General features: G+C 53.4%; 2 protein-coding genes across 8 annotated transcripts in view; one reads left to right on the top strand and one right to left on the bottom strand.

Moving 5' to 3' along the window:
- The window catches only part of LOC105472340 (ABI family member 3), a 35,386-nt gene extending 22,287 nt beyond the window's left edge, over positions 1 to 13,099 (top strand). For 2 of the 5 annotated variants that reach the window (XM_071082984.1, XM_011725494.3), the window contains 7 exons: positions 570 to 737; positions 2,091 to 2,267; positions 3,902 to 3,987; positions 4,210 to 4,305; positions 4,532 to 4,689; positions 6,137 to 6,271; positions 6,613 to 7,286. In XM_071082984.1, the coding sequence (XP_070939085.1) occupies positions 603 to 737; positions 2,091 to 2,267; positions 3,902 to 3,987; positions 4,210 to 4,305; positions 4,532 to 4,689; positions 6,137 to 6,271; positions 6,613 to 6,776 (951 nt within the window). In that variant the 5' untranslated portion in view covers positions 570 to 602 and the 3' untranslated portion in view covers positions 6,777 to 7,286. Of the gene's footprint in view, positions 1 to 569; positions 738 to 2,090; positions 2,268 to 3,901; positions 3,988 to 4,209; positions 4,306 to 4,531; positions 4,690 to 6,136; positions 6,272 to 6,612; positions 9,848 to 10,456; positions 10,589 to 12,942 lie in introns of those variants that run through there. The other 3 variants (XR_011615775.1, XM_071082983.1, XM_011725495.2) reach the window with 3 other exon arrangements.
- Positions 7,421 to 10,822, bottom strand: LOC105472339 (phosphoethanolamine/phosphocholine phosphatase 1). 3 transcript variants are annotated; one of them, XM_071082985.1, is made up of 4 exons: positions 10,706 to 10,817; positions 9,715 to 9,836; positions 8,331 to 9,198; positions 7,421 to 8,124 (listed from the first exon to the last, which is right to left on the bottom strand). In XM_071082985.1, exons 1-4 carry the CDS (start codon positions 10,748 to 10,750, stop codon positions 8,080 to 8,082), a joined length of 1,080 nt encoding a protein of 359 aa, XP_070939086.1. In that variant the 5' UTR covers positions 10,751 to 10,817; the 3' UTR covers positions 7,421 to 8,079. The 3 variants fall into 3 exon arrangements, with proteins under 3 accessions (XP_070939086.1, XP_011723788.1, XP_011723794.1); XM_011725486.3 differs by having other exon boundaries at positions 7,421 to 9,198; XM_011725492.3 differs by lacking the exon at positions 9,715 to 9,836 and having other exon boundaries at positions 7,421 to 9,071; positions 10,706 to 10,822.
- Positions 13,100 to 26,012: the final 12,913 nt, after the last annotated feature.

Below are 26,012 nucleotides of genomic sequence, written 5' to 3'. Positions count from 1 at the left end.
GCTTGCTTACAATCCCAATTACTTGGGTGGCTGAGGCAGGAGAATCGTTTGAACCCGGAAGGCGGAGGTTGCGGTGAGCCGAGATCGCACCACTGCACTCCAGCCTGGGCAACAGGAGTGAAACTCTGTCTCCAGAAAAAAAAAAAAAAAAAAAAAAAAAAAAATAGAATGTCTGCTCTAGCCAGTGTTGCCTTCCTCTTTCCTTTCTACTATTCACCCCCACTCCAACCCCTAAAAGGACAGCCTGTTACTGAAGTCTTCAGGAGGGTGGTACCATCATCTGTACTCAGTCCTCAGCTTGACTGTTTGAGAATGGGTATCTTTCCCTCCCTTTGCATCTGTTCCCCAAGGCTGCAGATTCACTTTTTTAAAGTGAATTTAAAGTGATGTTGTAGCTAGTCCCTCTTGCTACAACATAATTCTGCTGAGAGCCAACGCAAACATCTAAGGGTTGCGGCTCTGTCCCAATCCAGCGCCTATTTTCCCGAAATCCTCTCCCATCCCACCCCAGCCAGCCAAGGACCCAGTGGAAGATGCTGGCCCTTAGGCCAGGGCTGTGTGTATTTCAGGCCACAGACAAGCGGAAGGCGCTGGAGGAGACCATGGCCTTCACTACCCAGGCACTGGCCAGTGTGGCCTACCAGGTGGGCAACCTGGCCGGGCACACACTGCGAATGTTGGACCTGCAGGGGGCCGCCCTGCGGCAAGTGGAAGCCCGTGTAAGCACGCTGGGCCAGGTAAGGGGTGTGGGGCGTGGGAAGGCGTCTTGCATCAGGCCTCAACTCTTCAGCCCGACTCAGACATTTTCTACATCAAAAGTTCCTTCCGGGCCGGGCGCGGTGGCTCAAGCCTGTAATCCCAGCACTTTGGGAGGCCGAGACGGGCGGATCACGAGGTCAGGAGATCGAGACCATCCTGGCTGACACAGTGAAACCCCGTCTCTACTAAAAATACAAAAACTTAGCCGGGCGAGGTGGCGGGCGCCTGTAGTCCCAGCTACTCGGGAGGCTGAGGCAGGAGAATGGCGTGAACCCGGGAGGCGGAGCTTGCAGTGAGCCGAGATCGCGCCACTGCACTCCAGCCTGGGCGACAGCGTGAGACTCCGTCTCAAAAAAAAAAAAAAAAAAAAAAAAGTTCCTTCCTGCTTTCCCCCATGTCCAAATGCCCAACTCTACAGCAGAAGGTTGGCACTTTCCAAGCTTTTTGGACCTCCTTATCTCTGTGGCTATGCTACAAATTCCCCGAAGGCAGAGCTTTTTCTTTCTTGGAATTCTATCCTGGACATTAGAAAGTAATATCTACCAATCAGAGCAGCGGCATATACAGGAAAGAAGCAAATGAACCCTGTTTGCATCTAAATACAAGCAGTGCCTTAATAAATATCCTAGACCCAGGGTGCTAGCTTGACAAGGTCATCTTCAGCCCTGGAAGCACTGCCAGCACCATACAGTATACACCCTCCACCCTGCCACAGTGTTCTAGCGCACACACCCTCCTTCCTTCCTGGATCCTTGACCGAGGAATTGCCCCATAAAGCACATGCACAGACCCAGCCACACATTCAGCCTGGCCTGTGCATCACCCACATGTTCAGTGGGTGGGGTGTGCCTTTTCCTCTCCCCCCGCAGACCAGAGTTCCCACCCTTTCGAACTGTAGGCTTTCTCCATGGAACATTCTGAGAGGAAGTCAGTTCACTTATTTGTCCCCCAAAGCTGGTCAAGCCACCATTCTCTGCCACCTCCATATTTTCCCCCTCTGCTCCCAAGCCAGCCCAGTGCTTGTCTCTTCCCGGCATCCCCAGGGATGTTGTGTTTTCTCTTTTCCTCCTGTTCCTGCTCAGCTAATAATAACCCTTACTCTTTCCACCAGGAAGTGGCTCCAAAGTGGCTTCATCCTTTCCTGCCACTTTTCCCAATTGCTATGTAGCCTGGTGGGGGAGCGGGGGGAGGGGAAGGGCCCTCTTTTTCTAGACCTCGTTGCCTCCCATGGTCCCTACCCCCAGCCCAAAGTCTCTATCTTCTTCCTCCTTCGGGGGAAGGGCATTGGACACAGACCACCCCTCTCTGTCACCTTGAACCCTGTCATGCAGATGGTGAACATGCACATGGAGAAGGTGGCCCGAAGGGAGATCGGCACCTTAGCCACTGTCCAGCGGCTGCCCCCGGGCCAGAAGGTCATCGCCCCAGAGAGCCTACCCCCTCTCACGCCCTACTGCAGGAGACCCCTCAACTTTGGCTGCCTGGACGACATTGGCCATGGGATCAAGGTAGAGAGAGGGACCCTCTTCTTTCCCTCCAACCCACCCTCTCGTGCCTTGTGGCCCTTTTCCCTCCAGACCCCCAGTTCTCCTGCACATTTTGTCCCAACTTGCCACTGCTTTCTTTCCCCACTCCCTGAAGCCACCACTCTGAGCTCTTCTCCCTCTCCCTAGATTTTGTAATCCCTCCCTCCAAAACTGGTCTGTACCGTCCTCAGAGGATCTGCTGAGTGTGAGATCCTGAGCACCCCTCGCCCCCCCGCCCTGCCCCTGTGCCACCGGGCATGTGGGAAGGGGAAGAGGGGGAAGGGAGGATGTCAGGGTGTGCATGAGAATGGCTCCCAGCCACATGAGAACAGCAACTTCCTCTGTCTGGGGGTTTGAGGTCACTGCACTGAGCAGTCACCCCACAGCTGCTTTGGTGAGAAGAAGCGGGGATGCAGCCACACAAAGGGGACTTGGTGAAGAGAGGGGAGCATGGCGCTGGCGTCTTCTCAGCCCACGTCCTTCTGCGAGGTCGGAGAGGGCACGCACTCACACCCGTCCTGTCTTTAATTCCTGTCTCCACACCTTGACATTTCTGTATTGAAATGAACCCCTTGATATCCTGAACTTATCAGCCCCCCTTAAAGGGGAAACCACACTCTCCCCTTCAACCACCAGGCCTCCTCCCCACCAGTAAGGTCTCTGTTGTCCAACTTATATTCTTTTTTTTTTTTTTTTGAGATGGAGTTTCACTCTTGTTGTCCAGGTTGGATTGCAATGGCGTGATCTTGGCTCACTGCAACCTCCACCTCCTGGGTTCAAGTGATTCTCCTGCCTCAGCCTCCCGAGTAGCTGGGATTACAGGTGCCTGCCACCATGCCTGGCTAATTTTTTTTTTTTTTTTTTGTATTTTTAGTAGAGATGGAGTTTCTCCATGTTGGCCAGGCTGGTTTTGAACTCCTGAACTCAGGTGATCTGCTTGCCTCAGCCACCCAAAGTGCTGGGATTACAGGCGTGAACCACCGCTCCCAGCCCAACTTATATTCTTTGTGCTTCAGCTCAAATCCCTTTCGTCTTGCCCCTGGTGAAGCCTATGAGGTAACACTGTACCCACCCCTTGGGGAAGTCCCATTGGTAACAGAAGTTCCCTCTTTCATGTGGGTGTGCGCCCTGTCATTTGCACATCCCCTCTAAGTGGCCTGGGTCCTGCTCCTCTCTGCCCTAACTCCCCAAAGCCAATTCCACAAATCTTCGAAAATGACAGGTGGGACACTTCTAAGTGTGATGTGTCCTCTCCTTTCCCCACCGCCTCCTCAGCCCAATCAAAGTTAGGGACTACTAAGCCAGGGCCTCAGCTTCCTGGGCTCTGAGATGGTTTGGAGGAGGGACAGGGGTGCCGGGCCCACTCAATCCGCTGTGGCTGTGCAGAGGAAGTGGCTGTCGGCTTTGGTAGAATTGAGTCCCAGAACCCAGGCAATGACAAGGGGGTAGCGTGGGGGAAGTGTAGGAGAGGGCCCTGAGAAGTGGAAGTGGGAACTGGCCATGCTGGGCTCTCCCTCCCGGTTCTCGTCCGCCCCCTCCTCCATTTCCTCTTGGGGATGAGGGTGGGGAGCGGCCTCTCACCCCAAATGTCAGCCCTACCTCCCGCTCCCTCGCAGGACCTCAGCACGCAGCTGTCAAGGACAGGCACCCTGTCTCGAAAGAGCATCAAGGCCCCTGCCACACCCGCCTCCGCCACATTGGGGTGAGGCCTCGCCAACTAGCCTAGCCCTACCCCGCGCGACCCTGAAACTCTCCTCCCCCAGCCTCGCCACCCACCCCTGGCGCCTGGGTGCTCAGGCCGTCATGCTGGATGCCTGGCGCCAAACCTCCCCCTCGGCCACATGCCTTTCCTGCTCACACCCGACCCCTGCTGGCCAGAAGCCTTCCTCCTTCCTCCTAATACCCACTCCCCGACCCCCGCCAGGAGACCACCCCGGATTCCCGAGCCAGTGCACCTCCCGGTGGTACCAGACGGCAGACTCTCCGCCGCCTCCTCCGCCTCTTCCCTGGCCTCGGCAGGGTGAGACCTACAAGCCTGCGTGGAAGGGTGAGGGGTGGGAGGTGGCTTTCGAGAGGGGCCTCCTGCCAGTGGTCATAGTGACTCCTGGGCTTGAAAGGACCCAGTTAGTCCTGGGTCACACGTGCAGGGCTGGGTTCAGGATTGGAGGGGTGGGGCCAGCTGGGGATGCTGCATTAGGGAAGGCGTGTCGCCAACCGGGCCGAGCCCCGCTTTCTCTGGTGTTCAGCAGCGCCGAAGGTGTCGGTGGGGCCTCCATGCCCAAGGGGCAGGCAGCACCTCCAGCCCCACCTCTCCCCAACTCCTTGGACCCACCTCCTCCACCAGCAGCCGTCGAGGTGTTCCAGCGGCCTCCCCCGCTAGAGGAGTTGTCCCCACCCCCACCGGGTAAGGAGCTCCGCCCCCTTCTTCTTCCCAACCGTGGGGTCGCTTTTCCGCCTCCTGCCGTTCCCCAGCCCACCTCTTTTGGATCTGCCCAGCCAGCCTCAGTGAATGCCTCCTCCATGGAGCGCAGCACGGGAGCGAAAGGAGGCGGAGGAAGTGAACTAACATAACTTAGCGCCTGCTGTATACCAGACCCTGTGTTCGAAGCTTCTCGTCCATTTTCTTATTTAAACTTAATCCTGGCCGGGCGCGATGGCTCATGCCTGTAAACTCAGCACTTTGGGAGGCCAAGGCGGGCGGATTACCTGAGGTCGGGAGTTCGAGACCAGCCCGACCAAAATGGAGAAACCCGGGCTCTACTAAAAATACAAAATTAGCCGGGCGTGATGGCACATGCCTGTAATTCCAGCTACTTGGGAGGCAGAGGCAGGAGAATCGCTTGAACCCGGTAGGCAGAGGTTGCGGCTAGTGGAGATCCGGCCATTGCACTCCAGCCTGGGCAACAAGAGTAAAACTCCCTCTCAAAAATAATAATAAACTTAATCCTAAAGGCCAGGTGGGGTGGCTAACGGCCGTAATCCTAGCACTTTGGGGGGCTGTGGAGGGCAGATCACTTGAGGTCAAGAGTTTGAGACCAACCTGGCCAACATGGCTAAAAATACAAAAATTAGCCTGGCTGGTGGTGCATGCCTGTAATTCCAGCTACTCAGGAGGCTGAGGCAGGAGGATCACTTGAACCCGGGAGGCCTCCAGGCTGCAGTGAGCTGAGATCACCCCACTGCACTCCAATCTGGGTGACAGAGCGAGATTCCCTCTCAAAAAAATAAAATAAAACAAAACAAAATAAACTTAATCACGAGAGGGTCCTTAGCACTCTTCCTTAATAGATGAAGCCACTGAAGCTGAAGTTCAGTGACTTGCCCAAGAGCCACCCAGCTAATAAGAGGTAGAGTCTGACTGTCCTCTAGTGCTGGATCTTTCAGGGTTTACTGAGCACTTACTATGCGCTAGCACACCGTGGGAGGACCAGGACAGGAGAGGGCTGGAGGAAGATTGCATGAGATGGGTGCATTCTTTTTATTTTCTTTTTTTTTGAGATGGAGTCTCACTCTGTCATCCAGGTTGGTTGGAGTGCATTGGCAAGATCTCAGCTCACTGCAACCTCCACCTCCTGGGTTAAGCCATCCTCCTGCCTCAGTCTCCTGAGTAGCTGGAATTACAGGCGTGTGCCACTATGTCCAGCTAATTTTTGTATTTTTAGTAGAGATGGGGTTTCACATGTTGGCCAGGCTGGTCTCGAACTCCTGACCTCAGGTGATCTGCCCACCTCGGCCTTCCAACGCGCCTGGCTGAGATGGGTGGATTCTGGGGCCCAGCTCTCGAGCAGATCCCTGACACACTGAAGGAGCTTCCTGTGCCACACTTACAGCCTTTCTGCTTTTTCCCCAAGACGAAGAGCTGCCCCTGCCACTGGACCTGCCTCCTCCTCCACCCCTGGATGGAGATGAATTAGGGCTGCCTCCACCCCCACCAGGCTTTGGGCCTGATGAGCCCAGCTGGGTGCCTGCCTCATACTTGGAGAAAGGTACCTGACTTCTGGGACTGAGGGGCACCGGATCCCACTTCCCAGCTTCTGCCTCTGTTGTCCTGACCCCCATTCTCCTCCCTCTGCAAAGGTGTGAATCTATCCCCCGGGCTCCCTACACAATTTTTCTGACGAACTGAGTTCAGAACAGAACTGGGGAGAGGGCAGCTGGCTTGGTATTATATATTAACTAAGCTGGGGAGGGGTCCTAAAGGCTTGGAAGCCCCTCAAGATGGTCCCTAGAGTCTAGTACTTGAGACCCTGCATCCCCATGGCGGTGGGGGTGGGGGGGGAGAGGGCAAGAGGCATATCTCACAGCACCCTCTTCTCTTGCCCTGCAGTGGTGACACTGTACCCATACATCGGCCAGAAGGACAATGAGCTTTCCTTCTCTGAGGGCACTGTCATCTGTGTCACTCACCGCTACTCCGATGGCTGGTGCGAGGGCATCAGCTCAGAGGGGACTGGATTCTTCCCCGGAAACTATGTGGAGCCCAGCTGCTGACAGCCCAGGGCTCTCTGGGCAGCTGATGCCTGCACTGAGTGGGTTTCATGAGCCCCAGGCCAAAACCAGCTCCAGTCACGGCTGGACTGGGTCTGCCCAGCTCTTGGGCTGTGAGCTGTGTTCTGTCCCTCCTCCCATCGTGGAGGGAAGGGGTCCTGCGGAGAGAGAACTTACCCAGAGGCCTGTTGCAGATGGGGAAGAGCTGGAAACCAAGAAGTTTGTCAACAGAGGACCCCTACTCCATGCAGGGCAGGGTCTCCTGCTGCAAGTCTCAACTTTGAATAAAATGGATGACGTCCTGTGACTGCCCCACGGAGATAAGGGGCCAGGAGGCATTGAAAGGCATCCCAATTCTAAGGCTGCTGCTAATTACAGCCCCCAACCTCCAACCCACCAGCTGCCCCAGAAGCAGTATCTTCCCATTCCCTCAGTACCCACAAAGTGCAGCCCACATTGGACCCCAGACACCCCTCTGCAGCCATTGACTGCAACTTGTTCTTTTGCCCATTGCTTGCTGTGTGTGTGATGTGTTCATATGTGGCTGGGCACTTGCCCAAGAGTGGGAACCATCTCCCTGACTTAAGCGGGACTCTCCTAGAGCACCTCACTCTCAACTCAGACTGACGCGCCAGAGATCTCAGTCATTTCTTCCCCCTTCACCTCCTTTATAGTTGTAAAACACCAGAGGAAGGAGGGGCTTGGGTTTCGCTGGTTCTGCTTAAAAACATCATGGCTTTCTGTTCCATGGGGGTGGGGAGGGGGATGCGTGGAGGGCCCAGCCCGCAAGGGTGACTTTGGTAAAGTCCCTGGTCTCTTGCTGCATAGATGAGGCTGGGGTGCAAGGAGACACCGTCACACGCTGCGAGGTTATTGGCTGGCAGGACCCGGGCCGGACGGTGCGCTACCTCGTACCACCACCAGGAGGCGATTGTTCCCTCTGGCTTTTCCGTTGGGGGTGCTAGAAGGGAGTGCGGAGGTCGGGAGGCAAGAGGGTGTAGACAGCACAGAAATAGTGTGGGGTCGCGTTGGGTGAAGCAAGATCGCAAAGGCCTAGGGCCATAGGTGGAGACCCTCTTGTGTCCGTGGGGAGTCCTTGTGGCCAGGAGAATTTCAGGATCCTGGGTTCCCTCCACAGCAGACTGGAGGGGGGGCAGTCACGCAGCCCGAGGCAACAGTTACAGCGGCGGGAGATGTTCCTTCTCTCACCTGCCAGGGAGCCCCTTCCTCCCAGTTGGTAGGACCAGGAAACACTGCTGCCTTCCAAGGTTTGCGCGCCACCCCGCGATGGGTCAGACTCCAGAACTCAACCGTGCGCAGTGGAGCGGGGGAGGCAGCCGAGGTGGGTTAACTGCATAGATAGGGACGGCTCTGAGCCCCCTTCCCCAAGCCCCTAAAGACGAGATTCCAGAAATTCCCGGAGGGACATAGCAAAGCCAAAGGGAAAAGGGAGTAGTAAAACTAACTTTGTCTTTCCCGAATCCCCCTTCCCCGCCCCCTCTGCCGTTGGCCAGGGTGCCCCCCTACAGGCGGCCAGACTCAGCACGACTTCAGCACCTGTTGCAGGTGGAGGCGCACGTCGGCGGCCGTTTCCCAGGGCACCACGCTGGCACGGAACGAGCTGGGCTCGGCCTTCTGGGCCTCCTGAATGAGGCGGTGCATGGGGTAGCCGCGGCGTGGGAAGGCCACGTCGCCGCCCGCCAGCAGCCCCATGGGGCAGAAGTCGTTGGCGCCGTCGCCCACGTAGAAGAGGCGCTCGAAGTGCACGCCATCGTGGGCCCGCTCGCGCAGGTAGTCGCTGAGCACCTTGTGCTTGCACATGTTGGCGGGGCATCGCGTGCAGCTGTGTGTGTGGAACGGCCGCAGAGCCAGCAGTCCCCGCGCATCCGGCCCCGATGGGTTGCTGAGGATACGGCGGAACAGGCTGTGGTGGCCGGCGGCGCGCAGCGCGCTCTCCACGCCAAAGGTGTTGGCATCGGAGATGAGAATCACCTCGAAGCAGGCGCCCTGTTTAGCCACAAACTGCAGCAGGTCGCCCATGCCTGGCGACAAAGGGATGGCTTCATAGATGGCACGCAAGTCCCGCGGTCGCACACCCTGCTCGCCCAGGTACTTGAAGACGCGCTGCATGTACTCGTTGTAAAAGCCCTCGCGGTAGGTGGCTCGCAGGCTCTCCGGGAGCCGCTGGCCTGGCGCGGCGCGCACAATGGAATCGTCGCTGTTTTCGTCCACGATAGTCTCGTCGAAGTCGAAGGTCAGGAGGAAGCGCGGCGCGCCCTGCGCAGCCATCCCGCCGTCCTGGGAGCAGGGGGGAGAGCAGCAGGAGGAGGAGGAGGAGGGAGCAAGCGAGAGGGGGCGCGGCAGGAGCCCGCCCGGGAGAGGCTGGTTAGCGGGCCACGGCCAGAGGTGCTGGCACATCCAAGACCTGAGGAGGACCCAAGTCTGGTTAAGCTGGGAGGAGTACCCAATGCCACCACCTCTATCCCCAGCCTTCCCTGACTACCCCAGTGGCACCTCTTACTTAACTGCACCGGGGTTTATGCCCAGAGGGCTTCCCGGCACCTGTTTTCGGTACTCTCATCAGGGACCAATGGGGCTTAACAAGGGTTAAAAGAAGGGAAGAGCAGCTTCCGAGGATCACCACTTTGGGGAGGTTTGGACTGGACTGTTTTGGAGACTTCCAGTGGCCCCTGTTGTTCGTGTGGATCAAGAGAGGGTGGTGGGAACTCTCCCCTTCCTCATTCCCTGAGGCAGTCAAGGGAAACCACCCATCCACCCAACTGGACCGGCTTCCCCATTCAACTTTTGGGCTGTGGGGAATCTATGGCTCTCTGGGAGCTGCTTCCAGCCCAATGGCACTGGACAGAGGTCTAGGGATGGGGCACAGCTTCTCCAGGGAGTTTGAGGGCCCTGTGCTGACAGCTCATCACTAATCACTTGCCAATTCCCCAGGAGGAACGTGTCAGCGGGTGGGGTTTCTGCCAGAGTCCGAAGCAAGCGGGCAGCAGGAGAAGCAGTGGGGCTTGGGGAGGTAAGAGCCTCCCGCACCAGGCCACGACATACCTGGGAGACAGGTAAGGGAGAAGAGAGAGAGCAGCAGTGGCTGAAAAGGCAGAGGAGTGGGAAGGGCCAGGTAGTGGGGACTTAAGGGGTATGGAGGAGAGGGCTGAAAGGAAATCATGCTAGGGGATCTTGGAGACAGACTGCTGGACAGGAAGACAGAGTAGGGGTAGGGATAGGGGAGTTCCAGGAAGTGGAGACCTTGGGCCAGAGTCATGTTGGACGGGAGGGTAGTAGGCAGCAAGGGAGAGGACAGAGGACAACAGGGGACATGTCAGGGCACAAGGAAAGGCAAGCAATGGAGGCAGCAAGAGCCCTCAGCAGCAAGTCTCCATCACCTTTGCCTACCAGTGTGTGAGAGGCGCAGAGGGGCAGTGAGCAGGTGATGTGCAGCTTCCAGATACCCACACACTGCTTTTCTCCCGCCCAGCTCCCACCCCAGTTAATTGAGATGGGATTGTTCCTCTTTCTGGTTTCTTCCTAAACCCCTCTCTCATATTCCTGGGGTGCTTATGGCCTGGCACACCTTGTGAAACAGAAGCCCAAGCTCCTCATTTCAGGGCTGGGATTTCGATGGACTATCTGCTGTCCTAACCAAGCTGTCCCTTCCACCTCATCCCTAGAGTCACCCTATGGTCTCATCAACATCCAGTGGGCATTTCAGTGGCCCAGGATCCTTCAAATTGCAGATATAAAGCATCAGGACCCCACACCTGGGATGGAAGCTTCTAGGAAATCATGAAGCTCCAGTAGAGGTGAGGGTAAACCTAAAATGGGCTGGATAGGGCCTCTCCCAAGGCCCTATGGAAAGGTGATGGAAAACTGGGGGCTGAGGCCTCATCCTAGGAGACCCCCCAGAGGGACCCACTTACCCTAGATAGGCAGCGGAGGCCAGAAACTGGAAAACAGCCACTCATTGTGGGTGCATTACCGTGGGCACCACCTGTAGGGACTCTGTTGGCCTCCAGCCGTCGTCAAACGTTCCTGACAACCACAAAAGTTCATTTGAGGGTGCCCAGTCAGCTGCCTTTGCTTCCACTAGGAATATCCACCTGGCCCTGGTCCTTCTGCTGAGCCACAGGAGGCACTCCCAGGGTCTTAGCAAAAACAATCCCTCAAATAGGCCCAGCACCTACAACTCTAGAGAGGTTTCAGATGGTATCGGAGACCCAGAGAAGTTAACTGACTTTCCAAAAAGTCACCCACTGTAAATGGCAGACCGATCTCAAACCCACATCTGAGCCTGAGTCCAGTGTTTTTTCTCTAGTATCATCATTGTCCCTTAAATGTGTTTGACACATCATAGTTTACAAACCACCTTTACTCATATTCTCTCACTACTCATTAGTCATAAATTCAGCCAATGAGAAGGGCTCAGAGAGGTTAACTAACCAGCCACACTGTTTACAGGGGGCATAGACTGTTTCGTGAACGCTTGACCGCAGCTTTGCCTTCCTCGTGCCCTCAAAAAGGAAGATGACCAAAGCTTACTATACCATAGCTGGGGTCTGGGACCCCTAGTCAGGTCTCACAGGTGATCTGGGAATGGCCTCCCTGGTGCTGTCAGGGGTCCGGTAGTCAGACAGGAGAGTCAGGTTGAAATCTCGGCTAGACTTTGGTGTGGCTTTGGGGACTGGGTTTCACCTCTTGGGGACTTCACTAAGAGAGCGGCAAAGGATACCACCTACAACTTCCAGTGCCTCTCTACTCTCCCACCTGTGCTCCTGGGGTTGAGTGAGACCAGAGGCAGCTGGGACAAGATTTGGAAAGATACAGAGAGCCAGGAGACAAGACCTGGAGAGGAGCAAAGGTCTGGCTGGCTGCTGCCCTCTGGTGGTGACAATGGTGACTGTAAACCCCTCTGTCAAGGTGACACTCTCCCCTGACTATCCAGGAGGGAGAAGCAATTGCCCCAGGACAGAGACAGGGACATCCCAGGAGCAGGGCACAGGCTCTAGCACTATCCATCTTGTAGCACCCCCTCCCTCACAACACCTGGACCACATATGTGTTAAATCCTTCTGCAGGGATGGAATGCGGCTCTCAGTTTTTTCCAAGAACTTCTAATCTAGGAATTGGGAGAGGTGGTCAAAGCTGAATGAAGCAGTGGGCAAAGAGAGGGTGAGGGATGGGAGAGAAGAGAGATTAAGGAGGAGGTGGGAGAGAAGGGGAGGGTTGCATGAGGGACAAGGAAATGGCATGGGTTGGAGCTGTCCCCAGTCCCTATCTGGAGGGACTTCCAACCTTCCAGATTCCCAGCTGATATCACATGTCCAACCTCAGCCAGGTGATTTATAAGAGAAAGGTCAGGGATGCCACTCCCCTTGTAAAAGCAAACAGGACAGGCACATGCAGCACGTGGAGAAGCAAGGGGCAGATACAAAGATTCCAAGGGGTCACCAGCAGCTACCCAGGGACCAGCTTTCATCCCATAGAGAAGGGTCTCATTACTTTGCCCTCTTCCTTCCTTCCTTCCTTCCTTCCTTCCTTCCTTCCTTCCTTCCTTCCTTCCTTCCTTCCTCTCTTTCTTTCCTTTCTTTCTTTCCTTTTTCTTTCTTCCTTCCTTCTTTCCTTCTTTTTCTTTCTTTTCCTTCCTTCCTTCCTTCTCTCCTTCCTTCCTTCCTTCCTTCCTTCCTTCCTTCCTTTTTTCTATTCTATTGACCATTAATTATGGTCAAAACTTCTCATTTTTTCAGCCAGGCAGGGTGGCTTAAGCCTGTAATCCCAACACTTTGGGAGGCCGAGACAGGCAGATCACTTAAGTCCAGGAGTTTGAGACCAGACTGGGTGACATGGCAAAATCCTGTCTCTTTAAAAACAAAAATGAGCTGGGAATGGTGACTTGTGCCCATAGTCCCAGATACTTGGGAGGCTGAGGCACGAGGATCACTTGAACCCAGGAGACAGAGGTTGCAGTGAGCTGTGATGGTACCACTGCACTCCAGCCTGGGTGACAGAGGGAGTAACCCCATCCCCAAAACACACACACACACACACAAAATTCCTCATATGTCATCATAAAAGACAGTTACATTTTTCTGCTAATAATAGTATCTAGGGGATTCAGTTAAACACTTATTGTTTGGTGAGTTGCCCTTGTTTCTTTTAGTCTCCAAGGCAGAAAGTCAGGCATCTTGGGTTTCTTCCCCTGAAAACTGAGAAGACCATGCCGTGACACCTCGTCCCCACCCCACAGGAGTCAGAGGAACCCCTTCCCCTGTTGGACTTTGGCTCCTGTGATGTTCCAAAAGGTCTCTCACCTCTGACACCTTTGTTCTGAGTCATCAAATCCTTTTGTGGTCACCAGAGTCCCTCAGAGTAGGGGGCAGGATCTGAGCTTCTCTAACAGGCTAGAGAAGGGAGAAGGGTTTCTAGGGGCTTGCAGGGAGTCCATATTCTAGTCCCACCTAAAAGTAGTGCCTACCTCCTTAATTCTGCACCGAGTCAGATTCCTGCCTGCTTCTCCCGCCTTTCACACAAATGCTCTTAGATTAAATATGTGGGAAGGGGGTGGGAGGGAAACAGGCCCCTCTCTGATACAGGCCCTAAGTTTGAAATTCCCTTCTTACTGGGTGGATGGAGTTCCTAGAAAAGTTTTGGCATAGTTTTCCACAGGAAATGTTCAGAATGAGGATGGGGAGGCGAGGACTCCAGAAAGACCACGGTAACAAGCCCTCTCTGTCCAAAAACAAGTCTCCTTGTATCAGTCACTAGAAATCAGATCCAACAACTAAGCTAGAATTCCCTCCCTCTCCCAGACAGTGCTCCCAAACATGACCATCTTCCTTGCTCACCACGCCTGAACAGCAGATAGGAAAAACAGAGGCCCAGAGAGGTCAAGCTAACATCCTGGGGGTCACACAGCATCGGAACCGAGAACTCAGGAGTCTCTGGCGCCTTTTGGGAATATTGCAGCTGGAGCTCCTCCCTTGGCCCTGGAGACTCTCGTGGGCTGAGAGCTTGCGGTCCTGACCAGCTGGCGGTGGTGGCCCTGCGCCCTGGTGCCAGTGAGGCGTCTGGGTCTAGCAGTCACCTCTGGGCACTGCCTGGCTGGGAGGACAATCTGGGAGGGGATCCTAGGGGCAGGGGCAGGGGCAGGGAGGTGGCAGCTGCCGGTAGGGTTGGGGGAGAGATATTTTTAGAGGTGACTAGGAAGCCAGCACTCTGGCGCACCCCCAGCTGGCGGGCGCTGGGCTCCAATGCGGGCGGGGGGTGCGCGGCTGGGGAGGGGTATTGTGGGTGGCAGGGAGCAAGGGGACACCAATTCCTTGGCTTTGCCAGAGTCGGGGACGGAGGGATACCCCAGCACTATGTTCCTGGGTAGGAGAGAGAAGGGCACTCACTCCTGAGCTCCAGAACTCCCCCACTGCCACGCGCGTGAAGGAGCGCCTTCAAACTCCACAGCCCCCACCCCGCGCCGGGACCCCAGCCCTCCCCTATCTCCCGGAGCCCAGGACTCACGTGGGGGCGGCGGCGGCAGAGGTCTGTCCCGGCTGAGTTTGGTGTGTAAGAAGTGGGGAAGGGGGCTAGCTGAGGTATTGGGGCGCCGGATGGAGCAAGGGGTGCTTACGGGAATTGGAGGGGACGCGGTGTCTTATCCACCCCCGGATTTCTGGGCTCCGGCTCACGAGTCCCTCCAGTCCCGAGGGACTGAGGACGATGTGCGTCTGAGCCGTCCCCTCCACTTGCCCCCCATCCCCCCGGGCAGCCGCCGCGTCCCCTTTAAATGCCCGGGAGCCGGAGCCGGAGCCGGAGCCGCGGCCGGCGCTGCGGCTGCTGCAGCAGCGGAGCCCACCGCAGTCCCCACACGTCACAAGCGACTGTCCAATCACAGAGGCGCCGGCGCACATCAAAGGGGCGGGCCGCCCGAGGCCACGCCTCCCTTCGCCCCCGGAGGCTCCCGGAGCGCCGGCCAAGGTGGGATTGGGCGCTTGGGGAAAGGGTAGCAGGGTGGCGATGGAGCGCTGCCCTTCCGAGGAGCGTGGGTGGGGGCACCCTCACTAGAGCGGCTGTGGACATACGCTAAATCCCTGCCCACACACCCCAAATTGCCAGGGCTGCGGACTTTCTCATCCGCCGCCTCCAGGGCTCCGGTTCCTGAGATTTGCAGAAGTGCACCTCCACCTCCTGCCCATTCCGCTCTCGGGTCCTAAACCCAGCGGCGCAGCGTCCCGGCCCGGCTCTCGGGACCCTTTCCCCAGGTTATAGGTTACTGAGGGTTGCGGGGGGTAACGGGAGGAGTGACTCCCCCTCCACCGCCCGTAAAGTTGGTGGAGGGGGTGGTGACAGACAGTTTGCCCCTTTTGCAAATGGCACTATAAATAAAAAACACACTTTCTCCCCTGCTGCCTAAGAGTCAGTTTCTCCCCAATCCTAATCTCCTCCTTTTGGCCCTCCCAGCCTGCTAGTGAGGAGAAGGAGAAAAGATTGTGTTTAGAGAGGAAAGACGTGAAACTGGTATTTACTGAGAACATACGATGAATTGGGCGTTCGGGTTAGGTCGCTGCGTTTATGGCTGAATGTTCACAACACTCGATAAATTATTTGCCTAGCCGTTCAAACCCGGACACACCTGACTCCATTGGGTCACAAAGGGGTGTGTAGGTGGGGAGAATGCACTTTGGAAGGCCAAGGTGGGAGGGTCGCTTGAGCCTCGGAGTTCGAGACCAGCCTGGACAAAATAGGGAGACCCCATCTCTACAAAAAATTAAGAAGAAATTAGCTAGGCATTGTGGCATGCACCTGTAGTCCCAGCTCTACTTGGGAGGCTGAGGTGGGAGGATTGCTTGAGCCTGGGAGGTCAAGGCTGCAGTAAACTGTGATCACACCACCACACTCTAGCCTAGGTGAAAGAGTGAGACCCTGTCTCAAAACAAAACAAAACAACAACAACAACAACAACAACAAAAATGAGCTTGTCTGGGGTCACCCAGGTGGTAGGGCTGGGGTATCAACCTGGTTGCCTTATGCGTCACCCCATACTGTCCCTCTCATTGTCTGTCATCCCTCCTCTCCTGTAAGCAACGTGAGGACCATGTTTGTCTTATTGATATACCCCCATCCCCTAGCATAGACAGCCTGGCTGGTACACAGTGGGCCCTGGATGTTTGTTGAGTGAGGCCAGGTGCAGTGGCTTATGCCTGTAATCTCAGCACTTTGGGAGGCTGAAGCAGGTGGATCATTAGAGATTAGGAGTTTGGGACCAGCCTGGCCAACATGATGAAACCCCATCGCTACTAAAAATACAAAAAAAAAAAAAAAAAAAAAGCCAGGCATGGTGGCATGCACTCATAATCCCAGCTACTCGGTACTCGGGAGGCTGAGGCAGGAGAATCACTTGAACCCGGGAGGCAGAGGTTGCAGTGAGCCAAAATCATGCCACTGCACTCCAGCCGAGACGACAGAGCAACACTCCATCTCAAAAAAAAAAAAAAAAAGAAGATGTTGAATGAAACAAGTCCCCTGCTGTGTTTAGCTCCAGGTTAGTACTCCATTTGTGTTCCTTCGCTTTGTCTTCACAGTAACAGATTGTTCCAGTGTTATTCCATTTCATTTTATTTTATTTTATTTTATTTTATTTTATTTTATTTTATTTTATTTTTGAGAAACAGTCTCGCTGTGTCACCCAGGCTGGAGTGCAGTGGTGTGATCTCGGCTCACTGCAACCTCTGCCTCCTGGGTTCAAGCGATTCTTCTGCCTCAGCCTCCCAAGCAGCTGGGATTATGGGTACCTGCCCCCATGCCCAGCTAATTTTTGTGTTTTTAGTAGAGACGGCGTTTTACCATGTTTGCCAGGCTGGTCTCAAACTCCTGACCTCAGGTGATCAACTCTCCTCGGCCTCCCAAAGTGTTGGGATGTTGGGATGACAGGTGTGAGCCATCATGCCCAGCCCTATCCATCCCTTTTTTTTTTTTTTTTTTGAGACGGAGTTTCACTCTTGTTGCCCAGGCTGGAGTGCAATGGCGCAATCTCCGGCTCACCACGACCTCCGCCTCCTGGGTTCAAATGATTCTCCTGCCTCAGCCTCCTGGTAGCTGGGATTACAGGCATGTGACACCATACGCAGTTAATTTCGTATTTTTAGTAGAGACAGGGTTTCTCCATGTTGGTCAGGGTGGTCTCAAACTCCCAACCTCAGGTGATCCACCCACCTCGGCCTCCCAAAGTGCTGGGATTACAGGCATGAGCCACCACGCCCAGCCTATCCATCCCCATTTTATAAAGAAATTGAGACTCAGAAATAAAAGGATTTTTTCAAGGTCACACAAGTGCCCTGGAGGCAACTGATTCCAATCCTAACCTTTTGAGGCAATTAGCAGCAGTTTCAACCTGGTTTCCTAATTCACTGATGGGGTTAGGGAGGGTAGGCAGATGACTTCCTGTGGCCACTGGTGGTTTCAAGTTTTTACTGCCTGGCTGAGTTCTGCCTTCAGTCAGGTGGTGGGAGTGCCAAAGCTCGTGAGTGCTACCTACAAACCACCTTTGTGAAAAAGCTGTAGAAGCCCGGGCGCGGTGGCTCAAGCCTGTAATCCCAGCACTTTGGGAGGCCGAGACGGGTGGATCACGAGGTCAGGAGATCGAGACCATCCTGGCTAACACGGTGAAACCCCGTCTCTACTAAAAAAATACAAAAAAACTAGCCGGGTGATGTGGCAGGCGCCTGTAGTCCCAGTTACTCGGGAGGCTGAGGCAGGAGAATGGTGTAAACCCTGGAGGCGGAGCTTGCAGTGAGCTGAGATCCGGCCACTGCACTCCAGCCTGGGTGACAGAGCAAGACTCCGTCTCAAAAAAAAAAAAAAGAAAAAAAAAAGCTGTAGAAGCTCCTTTTAAAAGCCAGCCGGACGCGGTGGCTCATGCCTATAATTCCAGCACTTTGGGAAGCCAAGGTGGGCGGATCTCGAGGTCAAGAGTTCAAGACCAGCCTGGCCAACATGGTGAAACCTTGTCTCTATTAAAAATACAAAAATTGGCCGGGCGCGGTGGCTCACGCCTGTAATCCCTGCACTTTGGGAGGCCGAGGCGGGCAGATCACGAGGTCAGGAGATCGAGACCATCCTGGCTAACACGGTGAAACCCCGTCTCTACTAAAATACAAAAAATTAGCCGGGCGCGGTGGCGGGCGCCTGTAGTCCCAGCTACTTGGGAGGCTGAGGCAGGAGAATGGCGCGAACCTGGGAGGCGGAGCTTGCAGTGAGCCGAGATGGTGCCACTGCACTCCAGCCCGGGCTACAGAGTGAAGACTCCGCCTCAAAAAAAAAAAAAAAAAAAAATACAAAAATTAACTGGGTGTGGTGGTGTGCACCTATAATCTCAGCTATTTGGGAGGCTGAGGCAGAAATTGCTTGAACCTGGGAGGCGAAGGTTGCAGTGAGCAGAGATCATGCAGTCAGGCCTCTGAGCCCAAGCTAAGCCATCATATCCCAGTGACCTGCACGAAGACATCCAGATGGCCTGAAGCAACTGAAGATCCACAGAAGTGAAAATAGCTTAACTGATGACATTCCATTCCATTGTGATTTGTTTCTACCCCACCCTAACTGATCAATGTTCTTTATAATCTCCCCCACCCTTAAGAAGCTTCTTTGTAATTCTCCCCAAATTCTCCCCACCCTTGAGAATGTACTTTGTGAGATCCACCCCATGCCCCTAAACCTACAAGAACTCATGATAATCTCACCACCCTTGCTGACTCCTTTTTCGGACTCAGCCCACCTGCACCTTGGTAAAATAAACAGCCTTGTTGATCACACAAAGCCTGTTTGGGGGTCTCTCACGTGGATGCGTGAGACATTTGGTCCCAAAAAAGAACTATCAGGCCGATTCCCCAGGTATACCTAGGCGAGATTACATGGTTTCCTGCCTAGTTGAAGGGCTTAAAAAGGCATCTTACAAAGCTGTTAATTATGACAAACAAAGCTACCCAAGGTAAAGAACCCAGCCCAGTTCATGGCCCATTTGGCAACAACCCTTAGACACTTTACCGCCGTAGACCCAGAGGGGCCAGAAGGCTGTCTTATTCTTAATATGCATTTTATCACCCAGTCAACTCCTGACATTAGAAAAAACTCCAAAAATTAATTTCCAGCCCTCAAACCCCACAACAGAACTCAATTAACCTTGCCTTCAAGGTGTACAATAATAGAGTAGAGGCAGCGTATTTCTGAGTTGCAATTACTTGCCTCCACTGTGAGAGAAACCCCAGCCACATCTCCAGCACACAAGAACTTCAAAATGCCTGAACCACAGTGGCCAGGTGTTCCTTCAGGACCTCCTCCCGCAGGATCTTGCTTCAAGTGCCAGAAATCTGACCACTGGGCCAAGGAATGCCCGCAGCCCGGGATTCCTCCTAAGCCGTGTCGCATCTGTGCAGGACCTCACTGGAAATTGGACTGTCCAGCTGGCCCAAGGCTCTGACTGATTCCTTCCCAGATCTTCTCGGCTTAGCAGCTGAAGACTGACACTGCCCGATCGCCTCTGAAGCCTCCTGGACCATCACAGACGCTTTGGGTAGCTCTTACAGTAGAGGGTCCATCCCCTTCTTAATTAATACAGAGGCTACCCACTCCATTACCTTCTTTTCAAAGTCCTTTTTCCTTTGCCTCCATAACTGTTGTGGGTATTGACGGCCAGGCTCTAAACCTCTTAAAACTCCCCAACTGTGGTGCCAACTTAGACAATACTCTTTTAAGCACTCCTTTTTAGTTATCCCCACCTGCCCAGCTCCCTTATTAGGTCAAGACATTTTAACTAAATTATCTGCTTTCCTGACTATTCCTGGGCTACAGCCACACCTCACTGCCACCTTTTCCCCCAGTTCAAAGCCTCCTTCACATCCTCTCCTTGTATGTCCCCACCTTTTTTTTTTTTTTTTTTTGAGACGGGGTCTCGCTCTGTCACCCAGGCTGGAGTGCAGTGGCCGGATCTCAGCTCACTGCAAGCTCCGCCTCCCGGGTTCATGCCATTCTCCTGCCTCAGCCTCCCGAGCAGCTGGGACTACAGGCGCCCGCCACCACACCTGGCTAATTTTTTTGTATTTTTTAGTAGAGACGGGGTTTCACCATGTTAGCCAGGATGGTCTCGATCTCCTGACCTCGTGATCCACCCACTTCAGCCTCCCAAAGTGCTGGGATTATAGGCGTGAGCCACCACGCCCGGCCCTTTTCAGCTCTCTTTACTTTCCGTTTTCCTTGTACCAGTGAGTTGGATGATCAGTCATGTACCTAAACATAGGGATAGAAAGGGAATGGGAAACCCATCCCCCATTCAGTTAAGACCTCTGCCCAGCACATGGGCTGCAGATCCTCTTCTCCTCGTGTGAGTTTCACCTTAGGACTCAAGTCAGCCAACCTGGCAGAGCTAGTGAACAGGAGTCATCTTAGGTGACAGTGTAACCGCCCAAGGGGTTTGCCTTGTCCGCTGCCTAGGATAGCCGATTTATCAAGACAGGGTAATTATAATAGAGAAAGAGTAATTCATGCAGAGCCAGCTGTGCCGGAGATTGGAGTTTTATTATTACTCAAATCAGTCTTCCTCAAAACTCTTTTATTATTACTCAAGTCCTTCTCCCCGAACACTGGGGATCAGAATTTTTCAGGATAATTTGGTGGGTAGGGACCAGTGAATCGGGAGTTCTGATTGGTTCGCGCAGGGATGAACTCACGGGGAGTGGAAGTTGTTCTCTTCTGCTGAGTCAGTTCCTGGGTGGGGGCCACAGAACTGGTTGGCAGGTCCGGATGGGGCCCTCTGGTTGTTAGAAATGCAAAAACCTGAAAAGACATCTCAAAAGGCCGATCTTAGGTTCACAATAGTGATGTTACCTTCGAGAGTAATTTAGGGAAGTTGCAAATCTTATAACCTCTGGAATAATGGCTGGTAATATTTAGAATTCCAGCCCCTTTCATCTTGACTTGGTGACTGGTGGCCTCTCATTAGTTTTACCAGAACAGTTTAGCCTTTTGGGAAGGGCTATTATATAAACTATACCCTAAGTTTCTTTCCAAAGCTAGTTCGGCCTACGCTTAGGAATGGACAGTTTAGAGGTTAGAAACAAGATGGGGTCAATTAGGTCTGATATCTTTTACTATCATAATTTTCTCAGTTACGATTTTTGCAAAGGTGGTTTCAATAGGGCTCACTTGAGTTCCTGGTGAACCCTGACTCAGGCTGCCAGGGACAGCTCAGTCCACCTGGTCTTCACAAAGAGGGTGTGTCACTTGCCCAAGGTTTCAGCCCTAGAGCCGAAGAGGCCAAGAGTCCAAGAATGTGGCCTCGTGCTCTCTAATAGGCCTCCTTCCTGGTGGTGGGAGATGCAAAGGTGAGAGGGAGGGGCCAATGGGCATGAGTTCAACCCGCACACTCCACCTGGAAAGGATGAACGAGTTTTGAGAATGGACTAGGTGCCAGGCACATGATCCCCCCACTACCCTGGAAATGGGGTTTCGCGCAGCATTCCCATCTTCACACATGAAAAAAGCAGAAGCTCTGGGGCATTAAGAAAGCCCCTTGTGGGGAGCGGGGAGGAGGGGCCAAGGTTGAAAACCCATGTATTGGGTACTGTGTGCTCACTTCCTGAGTGACAGGTTTAGTCATACGCCAAACCTCAGCATAACACAATATAGCTTTGTGTTGTTGTTTGTTGTTGTTTTTGAGATGGAGTCCTCGCTCTGTTGCCAGGCTGGAGTGCAGTGGGGTGATCTCGGCTCCCTGTATACCTTTATAATCTGCATGTGTATCTCTGGAATCTAAAATAAAAGCTGAAAGACAAAAACAAAACAAACAAACAAACAAAAAACAAAGAAAGCATCTTGCCCAAGAGCTCTGTGTATGTAGCAAGTGGTGGTCAGGCTGGATGGTGCAGGTCTGCACTGTTCTATCTGCCCCCAGAAAGCAAAAGGACAGGGCCCTCAGTGATCTGAGGACTGATGAGGGTGGGCTTAGGAGGAAGAGGCCACCGAGGGTGTCCTCGTGCTGGCAATTCTGTGAGATGTGCTGCAGGGCATTCTGCGACTACAGCCTTGTGCTGGAGGTTAGTGACCAGGGCTGACTAGACCCCTTTCCTGGCTCCACGGTTCCTTTCCAAGACAACAAAAAGTACGTACTGCATGCTCAGCACTAAGAGGCTCCACTTACTTCATTCATTCTCACATCAGCCCTGTAATCTACTCATTCTCCCATTTTACAGATGAGAAACAGGAGGAACAGGATGTATGTAATTGGCCCAAGGTCACAGAGCCAAGAGGTGGCTGAAGCCAGATTTGAACCAAGGCATTCAGCTAAGAAACTGCATTCTTAAGCAAAACATCACAAGACCTGCCCTAAAGAAAGTGTTCCTGCCTCCTGCGAGGCAAGGTGATGCCCTGGGGGAAAGGAAGGAGAAAGGCTTGTGTTCTTAAATTAAGTATTTTCTTTAGGGATCGCACCTTTTGACCGACTAAGGTTGAGAATTCCTTGAGTTGTGGCTTAGAGAACAGTCTGACTTGCAATCAGGATAGCTGAGTTTGAACTTGCGTGACTTGAAACAAGCTCTCTTTTGTTTTATTTATTTATTTATTTATTTATTTAGAGTTCTCATTCTATCACCCAGGCTGGAGTGGAGTGGCGTGATCCTGGCTCACTACAACCTCCGCCTCCCAGGTTCAAGCCATTCTTATGTCTCAGCCTCCTGAGTAGCTGGGATTACAGGGGTGTACCACCACACCCAGTTATTTTTGTATATATATATATTTTTTGTAGAGACGAGGTTTCACCATGTTGGCCAGGCTGGTCTTGAACCCCTGAACTCAGGTGATCCGCCTGACTCGGCCTCCCAAAGTGCTGGGATTACCGGCATGAGCCACCGCGCCCAGCCATAGACAAGTTGCTCCCCTTTGGACCTCATCTCCCTACTTGGGCAGAAGCTTGTCAAGATCTGACTGGTTTTGAGGATCCTCTGTGATGTAAAGAGACTAGAGAGGGAGTCCTGGTTGGCTTCCCCTGCTCCACAGCATACTAGAGGTGAAACTGCCTCCAAGAACCTTCATTTCTAAACCAGAGCTAGCCCCAGGCTTCTCTCTCCTCACAGCCCCGGAAGAGGTCCAAAGGACAGGGCCAGAGCAAGGACGGGCTAGTGGGATCTCAGGCAGTACAGGAGGAGCTGGGGGCAGAAACATCTCTGCTCCCCCCTCTGCACAGGCAGCCTGCCTGGTCGCCTGGGTCCCTAGCCCAAGGACGGCTCGGTAATAAACACTTTTGAAATATTCCGGCCTGAGTCCTTGAGTTCACTCAAACGCGCAGAAACCTGTCTGCTTTCCCTGTGGCACTCGGGCATTCCCCACGTCTGCCTCCCACCCGCTTCCCTCTAGAGAAAGGCTTAGTTTTATTTTCCAAACTCGGGCTGTGAATCGGTCCTCCAAAGTCTAGTAACTGGCTCACATATCCCCCTGTGGCTCTGGCTAGCCTGCTAAACCTGAGTTTTGAATTGACCTTTAATTGCTCTAAATGGGCTACCCCACCCCACCCCATCCTGGGAAGATGCTGGCAGTGATATAGATCAAGGCTTAGATCTTTTTTTCTTTTTTTTTTTTTTTTTTTGAGATGGAGTCTCGCTCTTGTCCCCCAGGCTGGAGAGCAGTGGCATGATCTTGGCTCACTGCAACCTCTGCCTCCTGGACTCAAGCGATTCTCCGGCCTCAGCCTCCTGAGTAGCTAGGATTACAGGCGCCTGCCAGCACGCCTAGCTAGTTTTTTTATTTTTAGTAGAGAGGGGATTTCACCATGTTGGCCAGGCTTGTCCCAAACTCCTGACCTCAAGTGATCCGCCCACCTCGGCCTCCCAAAGTACTGAGATTACAGGTGTGAGCTACCGCACCCAGCCAAGGATCAGATCTTTAGAGCCAGATCCTGCAGATAGCGGTGGACAATCTATATTCTCCTGCTCTCCCAGGCATCCCTACAACATGGCATTCATTTGTTTGTGCTCTCATTCATTCAATGAATATAATGAAGTTAACTGCATCCAGCCCTGGGAGATAATGATATTGAACAAGACATAGATCCTGCCCTCTGGAAGCCTGTTTTTTTTCTTTTTTTTTTTTTTTGGACAGGATCTCACTCTGTTGCCCAGGCTTGAGTTCAGAGGTGCGTGCAGTCATGGCTCACTGCAGCCTTGAAAGACTCAAGCTATTCTCACACCTCGGCCTCCCGAGTAGCTGGGACTACAGGTGTGCGTCACTATGTCTGACAAAAATTTGTTTGGATTTTTTGTAGAGATGGGGTTTCACCATGTTGCCTAGGATGATCTTGAACTCCCGGGCTCAAGTGATCCTCCTACCTTGGCCTCCCAAAGTGCTGAGATTACAGGTGTGAGCCACCTTGCCTGGCCTCAGAAGCTTATAGTCTAGAGAAGAGACCTGGCAAGCAAACAGCCCTTCCCAAACAAGTGTCAGGGAAGAACAACTGGCAGATCTGCTGTGCCCACCAAGGGAATTCTGTCCTGTCTCATCCTTTTCTTTTTTTTTAGAGACAGAATCTCACTCTGTCTCCCAGGCTGGAGTGCAATGGCGCAACCTTGGCTCACTGCAATCTCTGCCTCCCGGGTTCAAGCAATTCTCATGCCTCACCTTCCTGAGTAGCTGGGATTACAGGCGTCCACCATCATGCCCAGCTAATTTTTGTATTTTTAGTAGAGATGGGGTTTCACCATGTTGGCCAGGCTGGTCTCTAACTCCTGACCTTAAGTGATCCGCCCGCCTTGGCCTCCCAAAGTGCTGGGATTATAGGCGTGAGCCACTGCACCTGGCTTGTCCCATCCACTTCTTGTTATTGGTTGCTGTGGGCGGTCCTCTCCTCTCACCCCTCCACCTGCCCTTGGCAGCTTAGAGATGATACCCCATCTACATCCCTCCTTCCCTGCCTTCCCCAATCCCAGGCCCCTCTCCCTACAACAGACTTACCTTGACAGAGCTGTCCACTGTCCTCCTCACTTAGCAGCAATAATGGGGGGAACATGGCAAGGGGAACAGGACAGAGAAGTGAATAAACAAACGAACCCACTTTCTGCCACCCAGCAGATACCCACGACAGGTAAAGGAGAGAAAGCAGTCCCACAGACACCCCTCTCTGCTGGAAAGTCCTTTCTATCTGACTCCAGTCCCACTTGCTGGAGGAGTTCCCCTCATTTCGTTTCTGAGACAGCCTCCTTCTGTGTAATAACTATTCAGAGACTTGAAATCTGCCTCTCTGGTTTCTTCTGTCTTTGCAAATGTCACATTAAAGAGAACAAGGTCGGGAGGCTGAGGCAGGAGAATGGCGTAAACCCAGGAGGCGGAGCTTGCAGTGAGCTGAGATCCAGCCACTGCACTCCAGACTGGGCGACAGAGCGAGACTCCGTCTCAAAAAAAAAAAAAAAAAAAAAAAAAAGAGAACAAGGTAATTTGATTTCTGTTGGTCTCTGCCTGCTTCGTGTTAATTCTCTAACCATGTCTGTGTCCCAGTCTCCCTCGCTCTGCCCTTTAACCACACACGCCTTCTTTCCAATTTTATTTTATTTTATTTTTTGAGACTGACTGTCGCTCTATTGACCAGGCTGGAGTGCAGTGGCACGATCTCGGCTCACTGCAAAATCCGCCTCCCGGGTTCAAGCGATTCTCCTGCCTCAGCCTCTCGAGTAGCTGGGATTACAGGCACCCATGACCATGCCTGGCTAATTTCTGTATTTTTAGTAGAGACAGGGTTTTATCATGTTGGCCAGGCAGGTCTCAAACTCCTGACCTCAAGTGATCCACCCACCTCGGCCTCCCAAACTGCTGGTATTACAAGCGTGAGCCACCGTGCCCAACCTCTTTCCTAGTTTCAAAAGAAAACCACGGGCCCTTTGCACGTGCTATAGCCTCTGCCCAGGGTACTTCCCAGCCCATCCATGGCTCTTCACTGAGCTCAGGGCTGAGCTACAAGGAAGCCTGTCCTGCTCTCCCCATCCCTCCCAACCCCAAGATTAGGAGCTCCCACATTACACAGCTCCACAGCACCTTGCATTTCTCCTGGGTGATTCATTAATGTCTTTCTCCTGTCAGCTTCGAGAGGACAGGGATCACAGTAGCTTTGTTCCCATAGAATCCCCAGTGCCTAGCATAGGCCTTGGCCCATAGTCGCTGCACAGATAAATATTTGTTGCTTGAATATCTGTAGGATTCTCAATCTAG

Source organism: Macaca nemestrina, chromosome 17, assembly GCF_043159975.1.
Source record: "Macaca nemestrina isolate mMacNem1 chromosome 17, mMacNem.hap1, whole genome shotgun sequence".
Lineage (NCBI taxonomy): Eukaryota > Metazoa > Chordata > Mammalia > Primates > Cercopithecidae > Macaca > Macaca nemestrina.
Note: the sequence above shows the minus strand (reverse complement) of the source record. Positions and strands in the feature narration are given on the sequence as shown.